This window comes from Lethenteron reissneri, chromosome 32 (genome assembly GCF_015708825.2).
Source record: "Lethenteron reissneri isolate LAM-NWPU_2019-01 chromosome 32, ASM1570882v1, whole genome shotgun sequence".
Lineage (NCBI taxonomy): Eukaryota > Metazoa > Chordata > Hyperoartia > Petromyzontiformes > Petromyzontidae > Lethenteron > Lethenteron reissneri.
The window spans coordinates 803,060-815,221 of NC_083810.1; the positions used below are offsets into that span (position 1 = coordinate 803,060).

Below are 12,162 nucleotides of genomic sequence, written 5' to 3' on the forward strand. Positions count from 1 at the left end.
TACTTAAATAATAATGAACTTTCCTCAACATTAAAGTGTGATTATATACAACTTATGATACAGATGAGTTACGTGAAAAAGGTGAAATAAATCTTTATTTACATAGCACACTCCAAATCGTCCATAATACAGGTTTTCTTTTTGGGTTAGATCGCGTAAATACATGTGTTGTTTAAGCCGCCACCACTCGACACAACCAATTAGTAAGGTTTTTCACATAAACATAACGAATTGGCATGTTCTGTTATTATGGATAATTTTGGTTCGCGAAAGCCCACATATTAAACACACTCCAATTTGATGTTGGTAAAATAACGTGCAGCGGTGAGCTCGTAGCCACGAGGCGCGTTTGTGAGTGGACGTGGTGTTGGGCGAACAGAACATTGAATCGGCACCACTCAGATCTTGCATTTGAATTCTAAGAATTTCCCCAAGGCAACACTGTGATCACTCGCATCATCTCAGTGTATTATTTATTATGATTGTACTCGAGAATCTCAACTCTCTTTATCAGGAGGGTCCTGCCAGGGTCTTCACAGTACGGGGTGATGTTGCTGCTCAGTAATTGCTGGTAATGTTGCAGCTTTGGGATATTTGGCAAATACCGGGTACATTATTGTGTTTTCAGACATGGGAGGAAACCCATGCAGAACGGGGGGAGAACACCTAATTTCCTGGTTGATTTGTAGCTCAGGGGTGGCAACTGCGGGAGCAACCCTGCCCCGATCCGCGACTCACGGGAACCGCACGAGGCCACTGCGCGTCTACAGGGCGCACGCAGGCGTGGTGCAGCAAAATTGTTATCTCGGCATGTGTTTCTTGCCCAGTTTTTATCATTCATATTAATAAACGCAGAAGACGTATTATATTGTGCTGATAAACATAAACATTGGGCCACGTGACAAATCTCAATGTGTGACAATTCATAGTTTTGCCAATGGCCACTCCCAACTGTATCCACATTGGTGAGGAGTACGAGCGAGGAAGACCAAACACGGGCATCCTTCTCCAGTCAGCCCAAGTCGATCAAAACACGGTGCAGTTTCGTGCAATAACGTTTCAACACCGGTACCAGATCATGGTACAGACCCATTCCTGCCACCCGAGCACAGATGCCAATTCCCACATTGGAAATTGTGGAAAGGCACCCCTCGTGCGATGACACAGGGGACAATTTACTGTCTCTTCTTCAGTAGCGACCTCTCTGCGTAGCCACACATCTACTTGTCCGTTCCTCCGGTGTCTCCACCACCCGATATCCAGCCGACCGACTTATGCAAAACTTCCCCTTGAGCCTTGCTCGACAACAATCATTTAAAGAAATGTTTTACGTTGCATGTGATGTGCTGACCTTTCAGATTCCATAACCATGAAATGCAGACACTTGAAAACATTGTTTCGGAGTAAACTTCAACGAGTGTTCTATTCAAACGAGGACCTCAGATTTGCTAATTCAGCTCTGGCAAAGGATGAGAATTAGGTCTCCGTTTAAAAGCAGACCCCTGGTCCCAATGGGGGTTTAACCTCGTCGTAAAGGTCACAAGTCTACGAACATTGGCGCTCAGGAACACGTGCCGGACTCCTTCCTGTGGGTGGCGACGTGGATCCTGAGATAGCGCATTCGCCACTCGTTGTGGAGGCTCACAGTTCGAATTCAGCAGTTGCCCTGGTTAATACTGTGGGCGTAGTAACCGTACTAACCATATGCGTGGACCTTAAAAATCCCCGCACGTTATTCGCAAGAGTAGGCCGATGTGTGCTGGCATCAAGATCCAAACTTGGAAAATTCGAAAATGACCCGCAAATTACTCAATTAGGAATCCACACCCAGCAGCCAAGTATCGTCCCCTACTGGTAGAATAATGCCCCAGGTCACACTTACGAATTACCCTATCTTGGTGTCTTGGGTTCCTACCTGGTTTCACAAAATAAACTTGGAACTATGATTCCACGTTTAGTATGAGAAAAATTTAACCCTCAACCTTCGTCCAAACAATCCCTTTAACTTGTAACAATTGTAATCTTCACATAACCAATGAGAGGGTGAATTCATAAAATGATCTCCAAAAATGTCAAATTACTTTCTGTCCTATGTTCATGTTTACATACATCTGGTACTGTGCTATAGTAAAACTGTAGCACAGTACCACACACACACATGCGCGTTTGTAATTGCAGACAAAACTATGATTGGTAATCTCTTCTGTAGTTTGGAGAACTGCTGTATTTAAAATGTGTTAGTTGTAAATATACGTTTTCTGTTAATAACAGGCGTCTGACACATCCGAGATTCTGTGCAGATTTACTTTAACTGTTTTATTTTATTTGTTGAACTGTTAAAACTACATAAAAGCAGTTCTGGGTTTCAGTTTGTCTCGTTCTAGCAACAACCATTGGCCAACAAGACACACAGAAGAGGTCATTTACAGGCGGAAAAATTTATTGGCTATTGGTTAATTAAAATATTTCACCTGGGAAATCCCTTGAGATGGAACATCTCATTTACAAAGGTGTCCAGGGCGTCAATTGTCATAGCCATCACAAACACATCATGCCGCATATACCAAGTCCATGGGATTGGTCCTCACAACCAAATTGTGGCCATACTATTGTAATGACGACTTGACACACTTCTCTTGAGATGGCACTTCATTGAAGACACATTCACCTGACACAGGCAGAGACCCCACTGCAACAGCCCTGAGTCTCCCACGCATCTCCCTTATATACCGACGGAGGCCACGCCCCCCTTCCCAAACCTTCTATCTGACTCTGGACGCTTGCTCCACCAGCAGACTCTCCCGTCTTCTTCCGTCACCTGACCATGCTCCATTCTTGATCATTCCCGTAGCCACGAGTCCCTTCGTGCTCACAACTGATACCCGTCATTACCTGCCATGGCCACTAGTATATTCGCACTGGAGGCTGACTCCCCTGTCACTACCTCCCCTGGCCACTAGTCCACTCACACTCTACTGTCATCACACTATCTTAGGCAACAGCAGGACAATGAGGCCACTGCATAGCGATGTCACTTTTGTGAGTGCAGTGTAGCTGGCATTAACCGCTGCTGCGTTGTGCCTCATGCTTACTAACCCACACATACACTCGCATAATCAGATAATTGGTATCACGAGTATCTTTCAAGACGTAATTATCTAAATCTTTGTAAAGGCCTTAAAAACATGAGAAAAAGCTGGCGATTAAAGGATGTTCTAAAAATGATAATCAAGTGCATTCGGTATTCGCGACATTCTTATAACGCAAAGTAATTATCGCAAAGGATGGCGCCGCTGTGTTTTGTAGACATAGTCTCCAGTGATTTCACAGCAGGGGGCAATGACGTTGCCGTGTGAAATCCCAATTGGCTAACTTGCGGTATCATTAAAAAAAATTGACAAATTTGGACCATGACACTGGCACGAAATGGCACGGGATGTTTAATGTCTATTGCGAAGAAGACAGCGTGTTTCACGGGCGATGCACACCTGGGAATAACCAGGGCGGCTAGTCGCATTCCAATTGCAACAACCAGCGAAGGCGCTACCGCCGGGCCACGGAGGACTTTATGGGCCATATCGGCCCATCGTCAGAACCGCCCCAATGTCAGTCTCGCTTTTGTGGCGGCTGGCGTGGCAAGGGGGGGTCACCGTCTCTGTAGGCCTCCACCAGCACCACTCCGGCGCACACGGTCACAAAACCGCACGCCGCACCCAGCGCCGCTACCGCGCTCGCGCCGGCCCACTCGCGGAACAGCACGGAGGATGCCGCCGTCACCGAGACGGTGAAGCCGGCGTAGTACACGGGCACCACTGTGGCCGAGCTGGACACGGCCAGTGCGCGCGTCAGATACCGCAGCTGTGCCGGCAGCGATACCGCGAGCACCGCCGCTGCGGCCAGCGCCAGCCGCGTGGCGTGCGGCGCGCCGGGGGGCGCCGCCGAGGGCAGCAGCTCCGAGACGGCGAGGCCCAGGCCCTTGGCGCTCGGCACCGTGAAGCTGCCGAACAGTGAGCAGATGGCGATCGGCACCAGCGCGTCAGAGCTTCCGGCGGGAGATGCCGCTCGCAGCACGAGCGCCAGCAGCGCCAGCAGCACCAGGGCCACGTAGACCCAGAACACTGCAGGGGTCAAGGGGAGACAGAGAAATCTCAGAGAGGAAGGATTACATGATCCCTGACTTGCGTCAGGGATCTATCACCCGGCCGGGTGGCTCAGTGGAAGAGCGAGCAGCTCGCCGTCGAAAGGTTGCGAGTTCAAATCCTGGTTGGAGTTGACTCAGCCCAGTGCAGTGAGCGGGTGAGTGAGTGTGTTGTTATGACCTGCAGTGTGGTGGTGGTTGGACACGGTGCAGATGAGACGAAACAGTCAGTCTGGTAGACCGAACCCTCAACACGAATGGTAAACATGTCCGTAGTGATAGAAAAGAGAAACAAAAGTGATGTAAAGGACAGAAAAAAGAAAGAGACCCTGTTTGGCAGCTGGACGTGGGTCTTACCTGGGTCAGTGAGGCGGTCCTCGAGCTCAGCCAGACGCTTGACTTCGCTGCCCTTGGGGGTGTGGACTGATGATCTCAATGCAACCGACACAGCAGAGCACGCACCCCAGTTTTCCGAGCGGGGACAGCCGCTCACCCAGCAGCCACGAAGCCAGCACGGCCCTGACAGTGGCAGCAGCACACGCAGCAGGGACAGTGACAGCAGCACACGCAGCAGTGACAGTGACAACACCACACGCAGCAGGGAGAGTGACAGCACCACACGCAGCAGTGACAGTGGCAACACCACACGCAGCAGTGACAGTGGCAACACCACACGCAGCAGTGACAGTGGCAACACCACACGCAGCAGTGACAGTGACAACACCACACGCAGCAGTGACAGTGACAACACCACACGCAGCAGGGACAGTGACAACACCACACGCAGCAGGGACAGTGACAACACCACACGCAGCAGTGACAGTGGCAACACCACACGCAGCAGGGACAGTGACAACACCACACGCAGCAGGGACAGTGACAACACCACACGCAGCAGTGACAGTGGCAACACCACACGCAGCAGGGACAGTGACAACACCACACGCAGCAGGGACAGTGACAACACCACACGCAGCAGGGACAGTGACAACACCACACGCAGCAGTGACAGTGGCAACACCACATGCAGCAGTGACAGTGACAACACCACACGCAGCAGGGACAGTGACAACACCACACGCAGCAGGGACAGTGACAACACCACACGCAGCAGGGACAGTGGCAACACCACACGCAGCAGGGACAGTGACAACACCACACGCAGCAGGGACAGTGACAACACCACACGCAGCAGTGACAGTGGCAACACCACACGCAGCAGGGACAGTGACAACACCACACGCAGCAGGGACAGTGACAACACCACACGCAGCAGGGACAGTGACAACACCACACGCAGCAGTGACAGTGACAACACCACACGCAGCAGGGACAGTGACAACACCACACGCAGCAGGGACAGTGACAACACCACACGCAGCAGGGACAGTGACAACACCACACGCAGCAGGGACAGTGGACAACACCACACGCAGCAGGGACAGTGGCAACACCACACGCAGCAGGGACAGTGACAACACCACACGCAGCAGGGACAGTGACAACACCACACGCAGCAGGGACAGTGACAACACCACACGCAGCAGGGACAGTGACAACACCACACGCAGCAGGGACAGTGGCAACACCACACGCAGCAGTGACAGTGGCAACACCACACGCAGCAGGGACAGTGGCAACACCACACGCAGCAGGGACAGTGACAACACCACACGCAGCAGGGACAGTGACAACACCACACGCAGCAGGGACAGTGACAACACCACACGCAGCAGGGACAGTGACAACACCACACGCAGCAGTGACAGTGACAACACCACACGCAGCAGGGACAGTGGCAACACCACATGCAGCAGTGACAGTGACAACACCACACGCAGCAGGGACAGTGACAACACCACACGCAGCAGTGACAGTGACAACACCACATGCAGCAGTGACAGTGGCAACACCACACGCAGCAGTGACAGTGACAACACCACACGCAGCAGTGACAGTGGCAACACCACACGCAGCAGGGACAGTGACAACACCACACGCAGCAGGGACAGTGACAACACCACACGCAGCAGGGACAGTGACAACATCACACGCAGCAGGGACAGTGACAACACCACACGCAGCAGGGACAGTGACAACACCACACGCAGCAGTGACAGTGACAACACCACACGCAGCAGTGACAGTGACAACACCACATGCAACAGGGACAGTGACAACACCACATGCAGCAGGGACAGTGACAACACCACACGCAGCAGTGACAGTGACAACACCACACGCAGCAGTGACAGTGACAACACCACACGCAGCAGTGACAGTGGCAACACCACACGCAGCAGTGACAGTGGCAACACCACACGCAGCAGGGACAGTGACAACACCACACGCAGCAGTGACAGTGACAACATCACACGCAGCAGTGACAGTGACAACATCACACGCAGCAGTGACAGTGACAACATCACACGCAGCAGTGACAGTGACAACATCACACGCAGCAGTGACAGTGACAACATCACACGCAGCAGGGACAGTGACAACACCACACGCAGCAGTGACAGTGACAACATCACACGCAGCAGTGACAGTGACAACACCACACGCAGCAGTGACAGTGACAACACCACACGCAGCAGTGACAGTGACAACACCACACGCAGCAGTGACAGTGACAACACCACACGCAGCAGTGACAGTGACAACATCACACGCAGCAGTGACAGTGACAACACCACACGCAGCAGTGACAGTGACAACATCACACGCAGCAGTGACAGTGACAACACCACACGCAGCAGTGACAGTGACAACATCACACGCAGCAGTGACAGTGGCAACACCACACGCAGCAGGGACAGTGACAACACCACACGCAGCAGTGACAGTGGCAACACCACACGCAGCAGTGACAGTGGCAACACCACACGCAGCAGTGACAGTGACAACACCACACGCAGCAGGGACAGTGACAACACCACACGCAGCAGTGACAGTGGCAACACCACACGCAGCAGTGACAGTGACAACACCACGCGCAGCAGTGACAGTGGCAGAAGGAACTGCAGCGATTTGACATCACAACTATGGGCATCATCAACACCACAATATGAATTCCACCATCTTCACCACCATTAATGTGAACTACATTGTCACTGCTACTGTAAAATAAACTACACGAGTGAACAATGTGCACTGATTTTCGTTCGCTCTCAAGAAAGAGAAAATATTTCGCTGCCGCGGGAGACCACAGACGAGCGGAGATGGCAGCCAGAACGGGAACGTACGATTAGCGCCGTGAGATTTCAGTGACAGACAAAAGATGCTAAATGTTTACCCGAATGGGATCCCAAAGGCACCCAGGGGTGTCACAAGTGTTGCTGGAGCCAGGTTGTAGGCAACAAAGTTCCCTGCTTGGCCCAGTGCCACTGAAAATAAAGTTGAGTCAATGTTCAAGTTAAACATTCATTTTTAATTTATACACAAAACTCGTTATTAATCGAAAGCTTAATTTTGTATCTGCAAACGTCCTTTTGCAAGGTGGATAAGCCCATTTTATTTTCACACAGTGCCTATAATTATTCAAAGTTTAATATAAACAAGTTATTGCATTTCAGTTATCCTCGCTGTTCAACCACCCCACGCTCAGGCCACAACTCTTCTGCTTCGCCCTTAGACTCCTCTACTTTGAAAGTCTCAACATTACACGCGGTTCTAGTTCGTACTTTTATGAAAAGAGAAGAAAAAACCCCGAAACATTTAGCCAGCTACAGCGCTGAGGGTTACTTGAACAGGTGTTATTGGGTAAGGGCTATTCCACAGACCAAACTCGGACATACGCCGCAGTCAGCCTAGGTCATTAAGAACCGGGCAGTCATTAGTGCGTCTGGGCTTGTTAATTCCTGCCACCCGTACACAGATGCCAATTCCCGCACTGTCTGGGTCAAACTTGGGTTGTCAGCTGTCCGAGTTGAACCGGCACAAGTGCTAGCCCAAGCTGTGGGTCAGTTCATTTATATCGGGAGTACAGCAAAACGCCACGCCGCTGCTCCCCACACGAACGTAGATGCGCATCGACAAAATAGTTAAAAAGTGCACAGAAAAAAAGTGTTGCACCTTTAACACGTCAAAAAACATTTGGATGTTTGTGAAAATGAATGTTCACGTAATGTTTAACAGAAGAAGCAGTGTCGGGTGTCTCTGTGGTGGGTTGTGTCGCCCTCACTTGTAAGAGTGCCGACCCACCACAGCCATTCCCTGAGGCAAGAGCGACCTGCAAATAAGACAGCGGCACAAGTGAGGAGGGTGCATTTTATACGTAGATTATGAAATTAATGATATCTGAAGTTGCACCTTGAGCTGTGTTTGCTACATTGCTGCACGTGGCCTGTGATCCAGTGTTGTGTGGAGACAAGGGGTTGGGTGGATCACACAATAATTGGTGAAACTCCCAAAGCCGCTGGACAGCGAGGTCGCCACCTCCTGGCTTGGCAGGGTATGGGCAGTACCGCAAGTGGACTCACCGCTATCTGTATTCCATCTGGACAGGGAATGAGTGCTACTAACCTTGCACACGTGGGGTTTCTCCGGGTATTCCAGTTTCATGCTACATATATAAACACTAATGAATGGAGTTGACCAAAAATCCAAAGATAGGACTACAGAGCTTGGGGAATCTTGTTTCTCGCAGGAAGTTCACTCTGAAAGCGAATGAAGTTCACTCTGAGAGCGAATGAAAACTATCCATGTTACAAGCCGTGTTCGTGGTTTGTTGAGTTAGTGGTGTGTTGAGTAAGTGGTGTGTGCATTGAGTTAGCGGTGTGCACATTGAGTTAGCGGTGTGCACATTGAGTTAATGGTGCGTGTGTTGAGTTAGCGGTGTGTGTGTGAGTTGCGTGAGCGGTGTGTGTGTTGAGTTAGCGGTGGGGGTGTTGAGTTAGCGGTGTGTGTGTGTTGAGTTAGTGGTGTGTGTGTGTTGTGTTTGTGGTGTGTGTTGAGTTAGTGGTGTGTGTGTTGTGTTTGTGGTGTGTGTTGAGTTAGTGGTGTGTGTGTTGTGTTTGTGGTGTGTGTTGAGTTAGTGGTGTGTCTGTTGTGTTTGTGGTGTGTGTTGAGTTAGTGGTGTGTGTGTTGTGTTTGTGGTGTGTGTTGAGTTAGTGGTGTGTGTGTTGTGTTTGTGGTGTGTGTTGAGTTAGTGGTGTGTCTGTTGTGTTTGTGGTGTGTTGAGTTAGTGGTGTGTCTGTTGTGTTTGTGTTGTGTGTTGAGTTAGTGGGGTGTGTGTTGTGTTTGTGGTGTGTGTTGAGTTAGTGGTGTGTGTGTTGTGTTTGTGGTGTGTGTTGAGTTAGTGGTGTGTCTGTTGTGTTTGTGGTGTGTGTTGAGTTAGTGGTGTGTCTGTTGTGTTTGTGGTGTGTGTTGAGTTAGTGGTGTGTCTGTTGTGTTTGTGGTGTGTGTTGAGTTAGTGGTGTGTCTGTTGTGTTTGTGGTGTGTGTTGAGTTAGTGGTGTGTGTGTTGTGTTTGTGGTGTGTGTTGAGTTAGTGGTGTGTTGTTGTGTTTGTGGTGTGTGTTGAGTTAGTGGTGTGTCTGTTGTGTTTGTGGTGTGTGTTGAGTTAGTGGTGTGTCTGTTGTGTTTGTGGTGTGTGTTGAGTTAGTGGTGTGTCTGTTGTGTTTGTGGTGTGTGTTGAGTTAGTGGTGTGTCTGTTGTGTTTGTGGTGTGTGTTGAGTTAGTGGTGTGTGTGTTGTGTTTGTGGTGTGTGTTGAGTTAGTGGTGTGTCGTGTTGTGTTTGTGGTGTGTGTTGAGTTAGTGGTGTGTCTGTTGTGTTGTGGTGTGTGTTGAGTTAGTGGTGTGTGTGTTGTGTTTGTGGTGTGTGTTGAGTTAGTGGTGTGTCTGTTGTGTTTGTGGTGTGTGTTGAGTTAGTGGTGTGTCTGTTGTGTTTGTGGTGTGTGTTGAGTTAGTGGTGTGTCTGTTGTGTTTGTGGTGTGTGTTGAGTTAGTGGTGTGTGCTGTTGTGTTTGTGGTGTGTGTTGAGTTAGTGGTGTGTCTGTTGTGTTTGTGGTGTGTGTTGAGTTAGTGGTGTGTGTGTTGTGTTTGTGGTGTGTGTTGAGTTAGTGGTGTGTCTGTTGTGTTTGTGGTGTGTGTTGAGTTAGTGGTGTGTCTGTTGTGTTTGTGGTGTGTGTTGAGTTAGTGGTGTGTCTGTTGTGTTTGTGGTGTGTGTTGAGTTAGTGGTGTGTCTGTTGTGTTTGTGGTGTGTGTTGAGTTAGTGGTGTGTCTGTTGTGTTTGTGGTGTGTGTTGAGTTAGTGGTGTGTGTGTTGTGTTTGTGGTGTGTGTTGAGTTAGTGGTGTGTCTGTTGTGTTTGTGGTGTGTGTTGAGTTAGTGGTGTGTCTGTTGTGTTTGTGGTGTGTGTTGAGTTAGTGGTGTGTGTGTTGTGTTTGTGGTGTGTGTTGAGTTAGTGGTGTGTCTGTTGTGTTTGTGGTGTGTGTTGAGTTAGTGGTGTGTGTTGTGTTTGTGGTGTGTGTGAGTTAGTGGTGTGTGTTGTGTTTGTGGTGTGTGTTGAGTTAGTGGTGTGTCTGTTGTGTTGTGGTGTGTGTTGAGTTAGTGGTGTGTCTGTTGTGTTTGTGGTGTGTGTTGAGTTAGTGGTGTGTCTGTTGTGTTTGTGGTGTGTGTTGAGTTAGTGGTGTGTCTGTTGTGTTTGTGGTGTGTGTTGAGTTAGTGGTGTGTGTGTTGTGTTTGTGGTGTGTGTTGAGTTAGTGGTGTGTCTGTTGTGTTTGTGGTGTGTTGAGTTAGCGATGCATGCGTTGCGTGGGCGGTGCATGCGTCGAGTGAATACCCCGCACCTGCCCTCTGCGCCCGCCCAATACCCATCTTCTGCACCACGAAGGAGGTTCCGTTGAGGAGGCTGCACGCGAGCGCCACGGCCACTCCGAGCAGTTGAGGCCGTCGCCTCCTCCATCTCCGTCTCTGTGAATGGCAGAAACCAATTTAAAACGTCGGCTTTCACGACCACTATTATCCATCGCATGACCAATATTGTATCCATTATTATGGATACAATATTATTACAATATTAGTTATGCGGTCTAACCCCAAAGAACACTTATGTGCAGAAATCAAATCGATTTCCAGACTGCCAGCTCGAAGAAGCGAATGTGCGGCCATGTCTTCTCCGACCTCGATTTTTGAATCGGTGGTCCGACACGACATTCGCTCGTCAGTGCCGGACATCTGGAGACAGGCCGAGAGCTTTAGTACAAGCAGCGCGCGTCGCTGTGCAGCGTTGGATCCGAGAGCAGAGGCGATCGGGGTCATCTGCTCGGTTCCTCGTCAGGGCGAGAGATTCCCCAGAGGGGCCAGGTTGGTGGTGGCTGCGGTGCCAGCGGTGGTGCCATGCACGGTGCATGTCCCGTGGCGCCTCAGACCTGCGAGCCGCGTGCGCCGTGGCGGGGCGAGGTCGCGTCCCCGCGGCGACCTCTCGACCCGAGTGGTCGCGCTCAGGACAGAGACCTCTGGCCCAGGGCTCCCCCCGCGGGATCGCGCTGCAGGGCTCGGCACTTTCCTCGAGCGACGAGTGAACTGACGCCCGTGCGAGGCGGCGGGAGCGGCGGCGAAGCGGGCGGCTCACGGCGCTTACCAAACCCCGGCCACCCGAGTTCGATTCCCGCTCACGGACCGCGATAGTTGGTGACGAATGTATGACCCGGTCCTGGGCCTCCTTTAGGTCTACTCAGCCTGAAGCTAGTACCATCAGCACTGGGGAGACCAAGACGGCCTGGCGTGGTGTTGGTCACCAACTCACTCGTGTGCCGTCCCGGCCTGAATAGGTGCTCGCTAACAGCACTTGCCCCAACAGTTTGTTAAAGGCTACCCGGGGGACCTTTGTCTTGGGTGGCGCCCGCCTGCGATCAATAACTTTGCACGCAGTGGCCGGTGGATCACAACATTGTGAAGAATGTCTCAGTGAATATGCAGGAGTCTCCATGAATGGGTAAAAGTCTACATGACTGAGTGAAGAATGAATGAGTGAAGACTGAATGAGTGAAGACTGAATGAGTGAAGACTGAATGAGTGAAGA

At 50.8% G+C, this 12,162-nt stretch overlaps 1 protein-coding gene across 1 annotated transcript; it reads right to left on the reverse strand.

The window, feature by feature from the left end:
* Positions 1-77: 77 nt before the first annotated feature.
* On the reverse strand, positions 78-11,043 carry LOC133349873 (magnesium transporter NIPA1-like). The gene is given in 7 exon segments (XM_061563684.1): positions 78-4,118; positions 4,496-4,562; positions 4,564-4,657; positions 7,437-7,527; positions 8,325-8,372; positions 10,928-11,018; positions 11,020-11,043. Coding segments are annotated over 7 exon segments (927 nt in total). The 3' UTR covers positions 78-3,606.
* Positions 11,044-12,162: the final 1,119 nt, after the last annotated feature.